At 42.2% G+C, this 19,083-nt stretch overlaps 1 protein-coding gene across 4 annotated transcripts in view; it reads right to left on the minus strand.

Moving 5' to 3' along the window:
- LOC148031405 (RNA helicase, ATP-dependent, SK12/DOB1 protein) overlaps positions 1–19,083 on the minus strand; it is a 228,864-nt gene that overhangs the window by 144,389 nt on the left and 65,392 nt on the right. For 2 of the 4 annotated variants that reach the window (XM_087684929.1, XM_087684932.1), the window contains 3 exons: positions 18,450–18,551; positions 17,719–17,919; positions 132–242 (listed from right to left, as the gene is read on the minus strand). In XM_087684929.1, coding sequence (XP_087541055.1) covers positions 132–242; positions 17,719–17,919; positions 18,450–18,551 — 414 coding nt within the window. The remainder of the gene's footprint in view (positions 1–131; positions 243–17,718; positions 17,920–18,449; positions 18,552–19,083) is intronic. The other 2 variants (XM_087684930.1, XM_087684931.1) reach the window with 2 other exon arrangements.

A 19,083-nucleotide genomic window follows, 5' to 3' on the forward strand; every position in this document is an offset into this window, starting at 1 on the left:
ACTATTAGATGTAACTTCAACCTAAAACACTGCATGAAAATTTGTCAACAATGTAGATACACCACCAAAATCAGCTCAAAGAAAACACCAACTGCTCGAAGCAAACTCAAAGAAACAGCTTTAATCTTTACCGTCGCTGATAAAAGAACCATATTCACATGATCTGGTAGCATGATGATAACTTCCTCCCACACGACCCCTCTTTCGGCATCATTTATATAATGTACCTCATCAAAAATTACCTATTAAAACCAGGAGTCAGATGCAACTTTTGAAAACCCACCTTGTACAAACAGCCACATATAAACATGTATCAACAGCTCAAGGTTGCAATTCTTGTTTGTCCTTACTATGATTTACAAAGAAAGTGATGTGGATATAAACCCCAGACAATACCAAACGGTCTATGAACATAACTCACTGTACAAAGCCCACGGTTAGTATGTCCATGAGAGAACTGTACATGAGAACTGACTGACAGATTATATGACTTACACATTACACATATACATGTTGAAAAAGAAGAAAACTTAACAGAGCCTGTGCCACCTTCTTCTTCTCTGCCCTCATACCATCTCCCTAAAGGTTCACTCCTCTTGGACTTTGTGCCATCCACTTCTTTCCTTTCATAATATCTTTTACCTACAACACTCAGTCTATTGGATTAATTTTTTAATTTTGGCTATTATACTTACTTGTCCATGACAACCTACTCCATGAAGCAGCTATAGCTACTTTGATGTTCTTAAAGACTAGTAAGTCTCCATCATGGAGAATACTTAGCATTCTTTCTTTTTTCTGCCTCTTCCTTTCCTTGCAGCCCAATTTGTTTAGCATGAAGTGGCATGGTTCATGGATGCTAAATTACTACCACAGTCAAGTAGCTGTGGAAGGTGTTCATGCCACCATGGGCAGCTACCCTGCAACACATAGACAAGGTTTGATATATTTAACATCAAAACCACATGGCAATCATGCCAAAGATATCAGTTCCAACTACCTCAGGCAAACTATTTTCTCACCTTGGGACACTCTAGCTACAAAACACATAGTTCATTGTAAGCGCCCTGTACAAGCTAGAATGCTCAACGATCTTTTTACTATCTTGGTGACCAAACATTTTAAGAAAAGTATTGAGGCTTAAAATAGAATTGCAGACACAGCCACATGATAGGGTTAGAGACAAAGTGAGGACTAAGAGGGGCTATCCCCCACCCACGAGAGAGGTGTATTTCTACTCAACCCTAATCCATTAGGGATGAGCTTAATTACCATCAACCTAAAATTGAGACGAAGTACTATTATTCTCATACATTGTGCTGTTAGCAGACATATTTGACCTTGTCTTCCTCTAGGTGCATCTTTGGGAGCTTTATCAGTCTGTCCCTCCACACACTTGGGCAAAATTTTTCTATCTATGTATTTGCAATACAGAGGTTAAAATTGGTTCCCTAAGTACGTAGACGAGATTACAGAAGCTGGCACAATCTCATGTACTTGTGTTAAAAGCATTTTCCTCTTTTTGTTCTGTTAAATTTTTATCCTAAGTATATGGGTAAAGAGCTTGGGCCAAAAAAGTTCTCTCCCCTTTTGTAAAATCAATTTCAGAATATTCTCCTAAGTGGGAGAATATTGTGCACGTTAAAGGACAAAAAGTCCCTCTCTTTTACCAAAATCAAGTTCAAAAACATTCTTGCAAAACTGCATGGGGATCACACTCATCAGTCCCAAGCTCCAGCCTACTTTGGCAATGCACTTCCAGCAGTCTGTGGTCCGTTTTAGGGCACATTTCACAGCTGCCATGCGCAGTCCAGGCCAGCCAGTATTTTAGATTATTTTATTGCTGCTCACACTGATTTCAGCAGTTAACCAGTTCACCACTTACTGCACCAGATCGACCAGTGTTGGTGGAAATCTCCATTTAGAGGCCTCCACTTTTGATATCCAATCCACATTAGGTTCAGCGGTCTCTACTTTCTCTCTCCTCAACTACATCCTTTGTCTCTTCTATCACATTTCGGCACCCTCACTGACACGGTCCATAAACGTGCAGGGGTTGGTTGCAGTATCATTGTACTCAGCTTTAGTTTCACGCAGAGTTGTTCCTTCCTCTCTACATTCACTCTCTCTCTCTCTCTTGCCTTATGTCTCCATGTTCATGATCTACATCCATTGTGCACTCTCACATAGTATCATTGCCATGGGAGAGGAACCAGAGCTGCTACAAAAAGGAGACTTTTTTGAATTCCTATGCCTAGTACCAGATTGCAGTGTCTCCAGACTTCTGAAGTAATCCTATTACTAGGCAACATCAAAATGCAACAATTCTGGTGATTGTCTCAACTTCTCCCACCCCGAAGACCCTACTACAGCAGGCTTCCCTCTCTTCTCAGCCTTTCTAGCAAGCCTCTCAACTCTCAAAGCCACATAACATTAAAACAAAGCTTACCTTTGTGTTTTTTGCAGTTTCTTGGAGGGACATCCATGACTGATACAATTGTCAAGAGCAAGTGGAGCATCAATATGACAGAGACCATGAGGATCAAAGAATTGATGACCCAGATCGTAAAGACCAGTCTTACCATTGCCACAATCAAGAGGATCAACACAAAGACTGTAATGATCATGAAAATTGACACGTCAAAGGGTTTCCAGAGGCCTTATCGACATAGATCTTCCTGAAGATCAAGGTTCCGTGTTCAGGCTCCTTCCCACCCATTATCCCTTCACATTTCCACCCTCTCTATAGGTGTTTGCTTTACCTTCACTCCTTGAGAAGGAGAAGTTGGACAGCTCCAACCATGACATCTGATCATGCAAGGTGGGGTGCCTTCTTAATACCTTCAATGGTCAACCTAGTGGATTTTGTTACCATTTCTAGCTCCTACCCCACAATGGATCCCCGCATGGGATCCATAGCTAATCATGTAGCTCCTTGGCACCCCCTAAACTTCAGACCCCATTCTTTGCTATTTACGAGCTACCATGATTTCATCGTTGTCCATGTTCCCAAGATCTACTCCACAACAAATGTCTAGATCCGCCTTGCTTCTCTTTATCAGGTTTGAACCTTCCCACATCAGATCATCCTCAAGATGCAGCTTTGTCAATATTCTAGCCAACTCGTAGAGACCATGAAGGGCCATATCAATAAGGTGGATGATGAGCTTAAGACCATGAAGGGCCATATCAATAAGGTGGATGATGAGCTTAAGCCTTGCACCCCTTGGAAAGAACATTCCATCAGAGGATATGGTAGTGACCTTGTTTCACATCTCCCAATTGTGTTTATGAGTCCAAGCTAATCTATCTTGGAATCTAATTCACTTAAGTGAAAGTCTCTGTCTCATATGCACAGTGAGGAGAGTGGAGAAGCCGGAAAGCTATAAACCCATGTACTTGGTTCACTTTTCAATGCAATGCTATTGTACTTTGTACTTAGAGTCTCTAACTCTATCCTCTCAAGATTGTGTTTATGAGTCCAAGATAATCTATCTTGGAACCTAATTCCCTTGAGGGAAAGTCTCTTCCCTCTCTCTCCTACAAGAGGCAATACATGTGAAAGAAGCCCGATTGATGAATGCTTGTCCAGCGGTGTACCCGATTACTTCCAAATCGAGTGGGGCCCAAGATGGATGAGTGGAGAAGGATTGATCATCAATGTTGGACTGTTTTGCTGTCTCGAGTCAGATTTTAAAAATGCGCAACACATGTATAAGCGGTATGCCTCATTTTTACAAAGAAAATTTGCTTTTTTTTTATGTTTGATGGTCTAAATGAAATTCATATGGAACGAAAATTTGTTTGGATCTTGTTTGCATCATGATTGAGGGCTATGTTTAAAAGAAATGCATAACCTAGGTGGTGAGATAAGGTGCTGAATGAAATTGAAGTATTTTTCAAGCAATTTGTTCAAGAAGAATGTGGCCTCATCATTGTTTGACTTTGGGGAGCTAGTAGTGGCAAACTCCGTGAGTAACTGTCGATATTCATCTAGCTCCTTCAATCCTTCGAGACCATCCTTGCGCTGCCATCTCCATAGTCGATTCACCCAGCCTACTAAACTTGGGCAGCTCCGCCCAATGGCATGTCATCATCCTCTCGCCAACGTGTCGATTGGGTATTCATCGACGCCATGCACCAACGACCCCCAAAACAGCATCTTCTATACCAGTCTTCTCACATCCAGGGTTCAGGATACCATTATCCACATCTCGTTCGCAGAAGATATATCAGCTCGAGCTGCTCCCCACAGCTTCCTATCCATAAGTGCCTCTTGTTCAGCTTTCTACTGCTGCTAGTGACTGATTTCGGCCTGTCTATCACTGCTGAACAGCTGATGACTGCTGCTGCAAGCTGACAACCTTGCATTTACTGCCACATCATCATTTGCTACTGCCGTACATTCCCTGTAGTCTGTCGCCTTGTTGCCACATGGCACATACTACTGCATTTTGTGCTTCTTGCTGCCATATAGCCTGCCACATGGCCCATGCTGGGTGCATTTTGCAGTCAGCCCAAGTCGATCAGCTGCCACGTCATTAGATTGTTCTGTTCTACTGTCTTGCCCGGACTGCCCCTCTATAATTAATCCAACCATCAAAGAGCTGTGTTTACTACTATCTCACACATTCGGAGGCTGCCTGCTGCATTTCGAAATCCCTCAAAGTATAACACACTCTTCTGCTCATACTCTCTACCTTGGTCCTTCTGACACCGGAGTTCAAGGGTCAGTTTTCACCTTGCATAATGTGTTTGCTGCATTGAGCATTGTACTTATTCATTCATTATTCAGATTTCATTATCTTTTGTGTTCATTGTCTCTATGTTAACCCCTTAGCCTAGCTGTGTTTCTTTATCAATCTATGCTTTTGTTGTATGATTGTCTTGGTATTCTGTAGATAAGTATATCTTTACAGTTGGGGTTTTACTTTATCAACCTAGAGATTCACCCAAACCCTAACCCTCAATTTACATATACTGAGATATGTTCACATGCTAACATATGAAAGGTAAGAAGGATCGAAGCTTGCTTGGAAGTGAGCTATGGTGGAGAGCAAGAGCAAGAAGAGAGAGAGACACAAATGGGAACTCCAACAACCACAATGTGTGGTTGGGCCTTCCTTTATTCAAACTGTCACTAAAAGAATAAAGAATAATTGACTACGACGGGCACCCGCCACTTGCAATGTGCAGTGGCGGGTACTGTCAGTGTAGTAATACACGGGCGGCTAGGCGGAGGCACCTTTACCCCCAACAACCTCCCACATAAAGGCGAATCCGCCACAGTGAGAGAAAAAAAGAAAAGACAATACAACATGTACACATGTACAACAGGATGAGGAAAAAGACATTATCTCATCCAATGCCCATCAATCTCCTGAGGAAGGCAAAGCGCTCAGTAGTGAGGCTTTTTGTGAGCAAGTCTGCAGGATTCTGCTCAGTCGGAATCTTGACAAGGTCAATAGACCTGTCCTCAACGACCTCGCAAATGAAGTGATACCTCACCTCAATATGTTTCGTCTTCGCATGGAAGACCGGATTCTTGGCCAACTGAATGGCACTCATAGAATCCGAATGCAAAGTAGGCATAGCATCTGTCATACCAAGGTCTGCAATCAAACCGCCTAACCAGATAGCCTCCTTGCAAGCCTCTGTGGCTACAATATACTCGGCCTCTATAGTAGAAAGGGCCGTACACTTATGCGCCCTGGACATCCAAGAGATACCCCCTCCAGCATAGGTGAACACATAGCCAGAAGTGGACTTCCTACTATTTGCATGTCCTGCAGAATCAAAGTCAATGTACCCCATGACTCCTATATCCTAGCTGCCATAACAAAGACACATATTTGCTGTGTCCTTCGGGTACCTTATGATACCCTTTACGATATCCCAATGTTTCTTGCCAGGTGTAGCCATATAATGTGCAACAACCCCAACTGCAAAAGCAATATCTGGACGGGTGGCTATCATGGCATACATAAGACTATCCACGGCTGATGCATAGGGAATCTTAGCCATCTCGGCCCTCTGCTCATCTGTCTGCGGACAATTGGCCTGTGAAACCTTCACATGAGAAGGTAATGGACAGCCAATAGGCTTAATATCCTCCATGCGGAAGCGCTCAAGGACTTTATGAATGTACTCCCTCTCTGATAGATAGAGTAGTCCCTGAGATCTATCGCGCGTAATGCATACCAAGTATATGAGAGGCCTGTCCCAGATCTTTCATCTCAAAGCTCTTTTAGAGCTGAGCCTTAAGAGCATCTAGCTCCTCATGAGCTGTCCCTGCTAAAAGCATGTCATCCACATAGAGTACCGAAATCAATAAAGAACTGTCACGGGCTTTCTTCGTGTACAAGTACGGATCCATAGCACTACGGCTATAGCCCTGTGACTGCATGAACGCATCAAACTTATGGTACCATTCCCTAGGTGCCTGCTTCAAGTCATATAGACTCTTCTTTAGCTTGCACACTAGGTGTTCCCTGCCAAGGTCTGCAAAGCCCTTAGGCTGCTCCATGTAAATCTCATCATGCAAGTCCCCATGTAGGAAAGCCATCTTGACATCCATCTGGTACAAGTCCATGTCAAGCTGTGTAACCAAGGCCAAGACTAAGCGGAGGGTGGTCATCTTGACCACAGGAGAAAAGACTTCATCAAAGTCAACACCATGCTCCAGCTTAAAACCCTTAGCAACCAATCGAGCCTTGTATGCCGGCTTGGGGTGTCCAGGGGTACTTTTCAGCTTATACACCCACTTGCATGGCAAAGCCTTCTTACCCTGAGGCAAGGAAACCAAATCCCAAGTCTTATTCTCTTGCAATGAGTCAAGCTCAGACTACATAGCCCTCTCCCAAGAGTGACAATCACCCCTGCGCATAGCCTTATCGTAAGTAAGAGGCTCTCCTGCATCTGTAACTAGTACATAATCCATAGAGGGCGCGAAACGGTCAAGAGGTCGTCTATCTCTAATAGAACGCCTCAACCTAGGCTCTGCTGCCTGACCGACATCCTGTCTAACATCAACATGTCTAGTATCTGGGGTATGAGCATCAGGTGATATTGCGCGCTGTCTAGCTGGCCATGGAGCAGGCTGAACGGGAGTAGGTGGCTCCTCCTAAAAGATAATTGTGCGTACCTCAACCACTTTCTCAGGCTGCATATGCATTTTGTCCTCGTGAAAAATGACATCATGGCTGCGGATCACTTTCCGCGCCTGCGGATCCCATAGACGGTAGCCCATCTCTCCTGTATCTCCATAGCCAATGAAAATGCATTTGACACTTTTAGGATCCAGCTTATTGTGTTTGTCCTTGGGCACATGGCAAAATGCCTCACATCCAAAGACACGCAAATGATCATAAGAGGGCTTGCCTGCCCATACCTCCTCTGCAACCTGAAAGTCTATGCCACTGCTAGGCGACCTATTAATGAGATGCACTGCAGTAGTAACTGCCTCAGCTCAAAAGTGCTGCGGTAAGCAAGTCTGGCTAAGCATGCTACGGACCCTTTCCTAAATGGTCCTATTCATGCGTTCAGCCATATCGTTCTAGGGTGGGATGTAAGGGGCGGTCAACTGACGCTTAATACCCCGCTCATCGCAAAATTGCTCAAAAGCACGTGATACATACTCACCCCCATTATCTGACCTTAGACATTGGAGCCTTTTCCCAGACTGATTCTTTGCCGATGCAAACCAACACTGAAATGTGTCTAAGACATCGGATTTTCTTTTTATGGGATAAGTCCAAACCTTACGTGAGTAATCATCTATGAAAGTAACAAAGTACTTTGCCCCACCAAGTGACTAACACGGCATGGGTCCACATACATCTGAGTGCACAAGAGCCAAGGGCTCACCCATGCGTTTCTTACCAGACTTTTTATGCGTATTTCTAATCTGTCTGTCATACAAACAATGATCACAAAAATCGAAATGCGAAGAGTCAAAAGGCGGAAGATACTGCAAAGCAAGGAGCATTTTCATTCCTTTAAGAGACATATGCCCCAAACGAGCATGCCAAAGGGATACATGGGGAATAGAACCCACATACAAAACATGATCGAGTCAACGCAGGTACATGGCGTACATCATGCAAAACAAAAGAAATGTCAGAAGGAAACTGCAGCCTAACATCTCCAATGCCCACAATGTCTAAGAGACTTATCATCACCAAGACGCACAGAACCAGACATGGTACGATAGGTATGAAACCAATCTCTACCAGGTGTCACATGAAAGGACGCACCCGAATCCAAGAGCCACCACTGCGTATACATAGAATGTATCTTAGAAGTCTGTAAGGCATCGCATGAAGAAGCTGCAAGTATGTAATCATCATCTGAGTCACTGGCCTGCATGACATTAACATCTTCTATCTTCACACTGGACTTTGCAAGTACAATACTGCACTCAAAAGACTTTCCCTGCACTTTTTATTTTCTATTTTCCTTGCGCTTATCATCGCGCATTTTATGGCACTGCGATCTAATATGTCCTGCTTTCCCACAATAATGACAGATAAGATCAGACTTCCGTTACTGCAACCACGTAACTTGGACTTGGACTTCTGAGAATCCCTGCCCTTATGATCATTATCATGCCTGCCATGTCTGCTACCTCGAACGGTCAATGCATGTGAAGAGTGGAAAGCATCATTGTTTCTCCTGTTGATTTCCCCAGTCAATAAAGCACTCTCAACATCTTTGATTTTCAGCCCATCAAGCTTGTTCGTGCATATGGCAGTACGGAAGACATCCCATGATTCAGGCAAGGTGTCAAGCAGAAACAACGGGTGCAAGTTGCCTTTGAACTCAATACCCTGTGACAACAGACTCTTCATGATAGCATAAAACTGACTGAAATGGGATGAAATGGAGATCCCCTCCTTCATGCGAAGGTCTATTAACTACTTCAGCCAATACATTTATGACACAGGACTCTCCTGCGCATAGAGCTCCTAAATCTTCTCCCATAAATCCCATGCACTCTGATTCTCATCTTCAACAACATTATGATGGACCTCTTTTGAGAGTGACAAAATAATGGTAGACTTGCATAGCTCATCAACTTCCATCCAAACATCATCATCCATATCCTCAAGTTTGACACCTTTGAAACGTAAGGGTTTAATCTACAACTTCTGTACCAAAACCTGCCATATTTGGGACTTCCAATACCCATAGTTGGTATCATCCAACTTGGCAATGTTAAAGAGAGCTGTATCTTTCAAATGACCAGCCATACTGTCCCAAATCAAAGCAAAAAGGTAAAATTACAAGTTGCTGTAATTAGCAGAAAATCCACTAAAACCACTGCTAAAACTGGCTGAAAGGGTGGATTTCACCAAGAGAAGCACCTGTCCACCAAATATGACCAAGATAACATCAGTAAGCATTACCCTCATGGAAGTGCCCAAAATCTGCAGATTTCAGCTTGCTGTAATAAATGACAGCAGTATGTAAAACTGTCCCAAAATGAAGCAATCACTAATACATATGTCACTGCGACTGCCAGGTAACAAGATACATCCAAGAAGGTACCAAGAACTGTCAAACCAATAACCTGTCAGGCAAGAGACATCTCATAGGTCTAAAAGTCATGCATGTGATGGGTCTCAGGGTAAGAGAAGAGACAAAGCACAAGCACAACTGATAGAGCAAGAAGCTCAATACATAACCATCCAAGATGCATACAAAACTGACAAACTTGTGACAAAGATAGGTACCTGCCCCAATAGGCGTATCAAATCAGCTCACTACAGACAAACTGCACACATAAAGCTCTCAAGAGAGTAAATGCATGTAACTATCCCACAAGCTCAAGCTCATCTGTAAATAAGACTCCATGTACATCCGAATATACCAAGAGACTCCCACTGGAAGTGAAGTTAGATGCAAAGAGAGCAAGCAATGCTCTAATACATCAAATACATAGCATCAGACATGCCAAATCCCAATAGGGTACATCCGGAGCATAAATCCCAAGCTATCTCAGATCCGTAAAACATAAGCCTGAAAGCATTCAAAGAGCATGTAACTGACAACCAAATGTAATGCCCAGTAGATCCAAAATGCTCAAATACATTTGAAGATGAAGCTCCAAGTAACTGTCAAGCATGGGCAAACTAAGTGGCATCCATATCTGACCAAAGCATAAATGCAAGAGGCCTAAATGTCAAGCAGTGACAATAGGCATAGACCGGTCCAAAGCATGCCAACTGAAGCCAAATGCCAATGAAGAACAACCAAGTCAGAGCTTAATACAAGCTCAAAAGCATTCCGGAACCAAAGACAAGCTCGATGTCGTACCCCAAAGGTCAATACTTCATTGCATATCCCAAAGACATAGCCCGAAACCAATAGGCATAACCAAACATAAGATAATAGGCTTCAGCCCACTGTGGTATAGCAGCGATTTACTGTTCAAAACTGAGTATTTTCAGTAAGAAAATCAGTCCAAAATGATGGCATAGCATTAGCCCAACATCCACCAAGCATAGGCATCAATGGTATAGCATACGGGTATGAGATAGTGTATGTAGATGAGCTCCAAGACTTGTACACTTCTGCTGCAGACCTGGACAGACTTGCTGCTGTATATTACAGCAAATGTGTGCTCAAACCAAAGTTCCAGAGCTCAAGCAAAGCATCAATACATTGTTTACAGCATTGTCATGCATTGCTTTAGTGCCCGATGCAAAGAGTAATGACCAGGGAGCCAAAGCCTTGTAGTGGAGAAGCAGCCCAGACCTGCAAGGAAACAGGCGCAAACTGCGTGGCTGGACAGCAGCACTTCTGTGCTCCGATGGGGGGCTTGGGATGGTGCTAAAGCTGGCCTACAATAGGCCCAAGCTAGCCCCAAAGAGCTCCAGGGAAGTCAGGAGGCATATAAGCTCCAATGAGCATGAGATATGGCTGCCCCGTTCCTGTGAATACCCTGTGTAACCTGTAAGCCAATAAAGAACTGAAATAAAATGGAGAAGAACCTCTGATGTAATGCCCTGAGGATGCCTAAATAGGCCAAGAAGATGCTCGGGAAGACGGGAGCTCGGGAAGGTTGGCTATGGCTGCCGAGAACGAGACCCAATGCTGTAGGTATTTGAATGGAAGCTAAGAATGCCACGAACCAAGCTCGGGAAGTTGGGAAGTCTCGCTCTGATACCAGTTGAAAGGTGAGAAGGATCGAAGCTTGCTTGGAAATGAGCTATGGCGGAGAGCACGAGCAAGAAGAGAGAGAGACACAAACGAGAACTCCAACAACCACAATGTGTGGCCGGGCTTTCCTTTATTCAAACTGTCACTAAAAGAATAAAGAATAAGTGACTGTGACGGGCGCCCGCCACCTGCAGTGTGCAGTGGCGGGTACTGTCAGTGTAGTAATACACGGGCGGCTAGGCGGAGGCGCCTTTACCCCCAACAACATACACACTAAGTGTGCTCACACACAAAGATAGTAGATAATCGATGAAATGTGTTTCATATTTCACTCCTAAGGAAGCGTGTTTCGTGGGCTAAAGCACATGTTAGTATCTTTAGAATCGAAACTCTAGCTAACCACAAAATGGAGCAAATAATTTGGGAATGTGGATTTTTTTGGGGTGAGAAAAAAATTGAGAAAGGTGGCCTACTCAAAGTTTCTATGCTCAGACATGCCACTTTATGGACCAAACAATTATGGTCAATGGAAGTTGCTTGGAGCCATATACTGGTGAAACCAGCCTTTCTACTTGAAGAGGGTGGTAATAACAAGATTAATCAATAATTACAGCAAGCAATTGAAGCACATAAAATAAAATGCACAATTTACCGCTTAATATCGAACAATGGACAACCTATTGGCCCAAAAACTTGCGCTCGCAATACTGCTTTAACTTTTATTCCAAATGGATGGAGTGCATTGAGATTTTTCAATATCCTTCACTAATCCAAGTGCCTCTTGCTCTCATAAATGACCAACAAACCTTCAATGCAATTTTCCCCTCTGTTTGCTTGGGGATCGGCCTTCAATTCACTCCTTGCATGACAGCCCGATCCCAAATGTTTGCTGGCTGCATAGTTTTTATCATACTCATATAATTGTTGATGTGAAAATATGAAAAACATATGAAATTTACAGTATGATATCCTATTTCATATTTGACCACTTTTGGGGGGTGAAAATCACTAAAAAAAGCATCAAAACTTGACAGTTTTATTAAAAAAGGTGTCGCGTGCCTATAGACAGCATTGCATGGCACCACCTACCACCAATGCTTTAATTGTGCCTTGACTCAAGAGTCAAATGACTAGAAATCAAAGTCTGAATTTTATTTGGCAAATCAATGTTGTGTCTTCACCATTGAATGCTTGACTAGTGGTGACTATTTTGTAGAATCTCAAGCTATTGACATAATGAAATTCTAATTTTTTATTCATCTTATTGTCTTAGTTACTCTAGATGCATTTCTATTGGTTTTTCAAATTGAAATTAGGGCAACGTATGATTTAGCCCAAGAGCTTGAATCATATTCCAACCATACTTTCATACCCATCTGCATATGTATTATGGTTTATAACATATGTTCCTGTATGGAAAAACTAAGGCTGGCTGAAAGGCCACTTAAATCTCCTAAAATTGCCCCGATTTCACTTCAAGTCTCTAGGCTTTCCATTTCTAAGCACACTTCCCAAGGTGGTTGTCAAACCCTAATTTCAAAAGCTGTAAATTAGGGTTTACAACAGAGATTCATCAAAATCTCCACCTCCAATGGTTGAATCTACTAGAAATTGCTAAGAAAAGACAAGAATAGGCTGGAGGATGAGAGAGAATGACGAGATAAGAGAAAAATCAGACTTCCATTGCAAGAAAATGGAAGAAATCAAATGTTGCCATGTCTAGACACCCATGAAAGCTGTCTCCACCACTAATGGAGCACAAGGAATATATTGGTGCCTGGCTGTAATAGTCCTCAAATTGATGTCGCCTACTGCTATAACCCCTTTTGGGTAAGTTGCCAGCTCCAAGACGGTCTCCTACTGGCTGGAAATGCCATGTCAATTGTTGTAGCAGCAATCACAACCTCCTCTCTCTCTCTCTCTCTCTCTCTCTCTCTCTCTCTCTCTGCTTGCACAAAGCTCGAATGACCTCTCTTAGCCTCCCACAATCTTTTCCCCATACACATGCAACCAAGTTGAGAGTTTGAAGATGACTCCTTGACATTGGATAGTGAGACACTCTCATACTCATCCTCACTGATGAAGTTACCATCATCATCAAATGATGGCTTCCTAGGTGATGCCTATGCAAGCAAGGGGAGGATGTTATCACAAGGTACGGAATGAGAGCTACTAAAGCCCCACCTCATATATGTCTACAAGCCACTTGAGCCACCCCTCGTCACTATCAAAAGGCACCGAATGACCATGCCCCTACTGCTCACCCACGAGCAACAAGGCCATGGTCATTCGAATTCCTCGCCCACGAGCACACTAATTGCGAGTGTCACAAGTGTTTGATGTTATAAGCTCTCTATAGAGCTCCACAAAAATCATCAATCTCCTAGTACACTCGCAAGAGTGTTGCCCATCAACTTAAATGTGTCGACATTCACTCCTGCTGTAAAGGCAATGTCTGGACGTGTAGCAACCATAGCATACATCAAACTACCAATGGTTGAAGCATATGGAATCTTGGCCATTCCAGCCTTTTCATCTTCAGATGTAGGGTTGTCCTCTGCATTGAGTTTCACATATGGAGGCAATGGAACTCTGAGCTTGTGGAAATCCTATCAAAGATTATTTTAAATAGAAATGGGATTGGAATAAGAAACTACACGTGCCTAGTTTTTTCTTGGAAAATTAGAACGTAAGTAGGATGGTCCCTACTAGATAGTTAGAATAGGTAAAAATAAGTCCACCACATTATTAGTAGATCTACAAGGGGTGGAATTTAAGAATAAGGTTAATCTTAACAAGATTAAACCTTATTATCTCTAAGCATACTAATGAGAAAAATGCTTTGCAGGTTTATGTCACATTGATCTAAAACCTGCAAGAGAAGTTACAATTGATTGATGGGGCAACTATTCCCTATTTGGAGCACCCATACCTAGAACAAAGATACTATCAGGGAATGCTAGTTTGGTAGAGCAAAGGGTATGAGGTAATTAAGCAAGAAGATGGGACGTTTGTTTGTATAAGTTCAAAACAACAAATTAAAACTTGACTTATCATTTCAAATTGTTGAATCATGATTCATGATTAGTGTTTACCTACTTTGGATTACCTATGCTCATCATGGCCCTCATCATGCGGACTACGTAAGTTAGTGCGGGAATAGACTAGCAACTCTCACATTCGTGTGATAAGCCAATTGCAAAACTTCGTGTGAATATCATGTGAACTAGATGGTTTCCCTATGTATCATCCTAGACAACATTAGGTCTATAGTCTTTTATATCAAAAAGACTTGCTTCTCCAAGTGGGCACAACAATTCTTTCCCCCTTCATACATAAGCTCTCAAGGCTCTAATTGTTTGATACAAAAGGATAAATAAATACCAAAAGGAGCCCCAAGCTTCACGCCAACATGTGTTTACATGTTCAGCAAGAGGATTCCATCTACCTTTTATGAGTGCTATGTTTGCTGAATTCATTATCGTTTTGCTATCATGTTTACACAGGCATGATTTACTACCCTTTGGGTCTCCACAGATTCTTTCTGAGATAGTGATGGAGGGAGTGACTCTAGAATGGAGGGAAAATACAAACAGCTCTCACAATTTATTTATTGTGGAGGAGGGTGGCCGGCTTCCAAGAGAGGACTTGGACCATGCAGAGTTCATAGGCCGCTCTCAATAGCAAATCAAAGTGGCAACTTACTGTGAAAGGCAATAGACATTGATCTGCACCTACCTACTTGCATGATGGTGGGATGGAGACATTTGGCTTATCAAAGGAGGCCTTTACAAAGACAACAGTGGGATCCAAGAGAGCAGCTTTGGAGAGAGACATTTTTTGATAGCCTTCTCAGGCTACACCACTGGGTTGAAGAGGAGGATAAGATGAGGAAGATTAGAGCAGAGCTAGCTACTGCTCATCATTGGTATAAACTTGGGTATATTTGTAACTTGTTTTGACTAACTTCTGGAGGATATTGGCTTATCACACTAAACATAGGAAGACTTCGCCCTTTCAATGATTAGTAGCACATACAAAGTTAGCAGTTTGCACACGGCTTTGCTATTGCACATTTCATGTACAAGGTAGCATGTGTGAGATGTGGAGAGCCATAGACTCAAAGGACTATTTATGAGACTGCCCCAAGGCCCAAAGGTGTGGAGAAGAGCTTGGGGGTGGTCTTTCATGGTACAGCTTGGGTCACAAATAGATGCCAAGCATGTGGATACAACAGTCATTTCTCATTGATGATAAACACTCAAACAAGATTTCCATGCTAGACTTTTTGGATGCAAAGCAGAATAAGGGGCATTGTCACAAACTGGAGTTGTGCTTATTGCTTTGTTTATTTGGACCGTGCTTAATGTTAGGATCTGGACACAGCTTATCCACATGCTCCCCAGGAGATGGCAGAGACTGCAGGGTGACTTTGAGTGTTTGAGAAGGGGAGAGAATTTTATTAGCACTTTGGGATAAACTGCACCTTCTTCCAATTTGAGTCACGTACGGTCTGGCATTACCATCCCCAGACTTGCTGTTTACTCAGCCCTTGTGATAAACTCTCTCGTCCTTTACAAACCTGATTTTGCACTTCTTATTTTACCTCAAGGGTTTGTCTTGAGGTGCTCCTGACAAAATCCATAAACACCAATGGTCGAGGTGGATATTACAAGGAGAGGCACTGTGGACTTTGGATTTTTAAAAAAGCTGCAACGGTGTCCCTCCCTTCCTCATACTTTGACTAATTCAGTGAAAAAGGCAATAGACTAGGGAAGCAAGTCCACAATACAGATTGGAGTTCACCATTATTCTGATGGAAATAGTGAGATCGCAGATGTAAAAGGGAGGACTCTTCTTTGGAACACCTCCACTGTTCAGTGGCTATTCTACCAAACTCTAGTGGTTAATGTACCAACTAGCATCGATATTCAACAACAAATGGATGATGATATCCTCTTCCACTACTGTGTCCCCCTGTTCATTCTAAAAATTTCTTGTATTCCATCTATATTGGATGACTGCTCGGTACTTAGTGCCAAAAGGACCATTTCCGTGGTTAAATTCCAACACCTGCAACCATTGACTATATCTGTGATAACGAAAAGCATACATAAATTTTGCATGGACGTGCACCTGCATGCTGTCCAATACCTTGCCATCACACCTGGAGTTAGTCTCATCTCATTTTCAGATGTCTAAGCCTTCTCAGTTATCTTCATCTCCTTGAGTGGACAGAACTGGTAACTAACATCTTAAAATTGATTTCAGGGAAAGCAGTATATACTATATAGGCATCATAGAGGGAGAGAAAGAAGCCAACAAACAAAGCCATTTCAAAAGGCCCTGTTGGCCTGAGAATAAAGGAAATTATTACAATGGTTCCATTGAATCTAAGGACTTTGTGACCAGTTCTATTAAATCTAAGAACTTAAGGTGTCTTCAGGAGGACTTGACACAATTAGAGACGGAGCTTGTAGAGGATCTGTTTCTCATATTCTCTTGTTTGCTTTGTTTTCCATTTTTTAAAATGTTGGCAAATCACATCCCAGCATCTTAATCAAGAGAGATGAGAGAGAGAGTTCTCCCAGTCGGATTGGGGGCTGGGCCCTTCCCATCTTCATATTCTATTCTTGTCTCAGCACTGTCCAGATCTTTTTTTCCCAGTACTGCATGATTGATTAAAAGTAATGGAAAACACGTCATACAAACCCTTCCAAAGAAACCATGTGCAAACCCATGCAAAACACAGTCTAGAGTCTCCATTTATGCCCAGAGGTATCCCCCTACTAGAAAGAGGACATCCACCACCATCCACGTGCCTGCAGAATCCTAGACCCACATAATATTATGTGAAACATATGGCTTCCCTCTGTATCATCCCAGATAGCATCAGGTCTATGGTCTTTTATGTCCAAAGACCTGCTCCTCGAAGTGGGTATAACATTCTTTTTCTTTTCATACATAAGCTGCCAAGGCTTTAAATATTTGATCAAAAGGATAAAGAGATTTGAAAGAAATTGATGTCATTCACATTCCTATACAGGGCTCCTATTGTATTATTTCTCTACCTAGGGTTCATTTCCTGAAGTGTTCATTAATGCAGAACCTTCTCTTCATTGAAAGAAAAAAATATTCGGCAACCAAAGCATGTTGAGCAGCATCATGTAGAGTTCTGGCTTAAAAAACTAACCAGACATCATGTGCTCTTAAAAACAGCAAGGAAGTGAAGCCAAGAACTTGACAGGGTATAGACTGGACAGACACAAGTATCACAATCAGTGGCAGCAAACACATGAGGAACCAATGAGAAACTAATAAGTTTGCAAACCATATCTTTAGTGAGTTTAACTTCCGCACTACCGTTGAGGATGACCTTCAGAATGCTTCATTTCCAATATTTAAACAGATCACAATCCTAAAATGTTTTAAGGTTCTGGTATTAAGGATTATTTACCAAAACCATTACTACCAGGTTTTTCTTAGGACACTCTATGCATCCACTTGGTGTTCCATACTATCAACAACTAAACTCAAAAGATAAGAATATCTTACCCACTCAATATCACGTATGATATCTGCCCCTTTATACAACATTGATCGCAGTATCTCTGTTGTCATAATAAGGCAAGATGCTTCGGGCTTCAAGCTAATATCACCAGTAATGATTCCAACATCGAACCTATCTGAGAAATCACGATATTTCTGATTGCTGATAGTTTTGATTGGAGATGTATACACAGCCCTTGTACAGTGCTGAAAAAGGAACCAAATATATAACTATCTGGTTGAATTGAAAAAGTGTGCAACAGAAACTCTAGTTCTTCAACAGCATGTCAAAAGGAACCAGTAAGAATTGCTCAATATGACAATTTTAGTTATTTGAAATTATTGAGATAGGAATAACCTCTAACATTTGACTGCAGGAATTTGCTACTTTTGAAACAGGAGCCAATCAAAGTAGCGAGTCTTTCAAAACAAAGGTATGGAAGACTTTAAGAAGGAACCAGCATAAATTTTCACTATAAAGACCTTAGTGGATTTGAAATTATTGAAATAAAAAGCAGCCTTGGATGACTTGCCTTAGCAAGTTGCTACTTCTGGAACAATAACCAAGCAACAGAGGTATGAAAGACTTCAGCAACACATTAAAATCACCACAGCTATTAACCCAAAAGTAGATCTTACATTTTGATGTTTCTAAAACACGAAGTATACTGCAGTAAACAATGTTTACCTATGTACTTATTGCAACAAAGAAAAGGATTGGAAAAAGAAAGACCTACTTTGGTCGCCAATGCAAATGCATATTCTGCAACAACCGTCTTCCCTGCTGATGTGTGCGCAGCAACAAACACTGACTCACTTCTTTCAAGGTGATAGATGGCCTACAATGACAAAACTAAGGTCAATACCTATGTTGAATTTGCAGATTTACCACAAAAGCATGTGTGTTGAGTTGAAATTAGCCAATACAGGAAGAATGTAGCATCATCTCAACTTGCAGGCGTTCCTGCAAGTTGAGAAAGCTAACAACAGCACACAGATTCATATCTATTTACTTACATCACCAAACAGTACCAGTGATAGATGCCTTGACATAAAAGTACCTGCATCTGCTAATGTATGTAGTAAAAGCTAGAATTAGGAGACAAAATTGATTTCAAGTTGCAGGTGTTCCGGAATGTCCCAAAAGCTAAACAACAGTACAAAGCCCTCCTAGCCCTTGAGGCGAACGTTGCAGTTCATGGTTTGTGGCTGACCTCTTCCTTCTTCAGCAAGGCACACTGGTACCCATGGCTTCTTTACCAACAGATGACCAGACTACTGGGTGCTTCTACTGTGGCACCACTCGACACACCACCGATGCTTGCCGACTTCGACCTTTGCTCCCCACCCCCCGGGAGTATATGCGTCTTC

The sequence above is a fragment of the Lygodium microphyllum genome, chromosome 9 (assembly GCF_053477565.2).
Source record: "Lygodium microphyllum isolate KBCC chromosome 9, Lygodium_microphyllum_v1.1.10, whole genome shotgun sequence".
Lineage (NCBI taxonomy): Eukaryota > Viridiplantae > Streptophyta > Polypodiopsida > Schizaeales > Lygodiaceae > Lygodium > Lygodium microphyllum.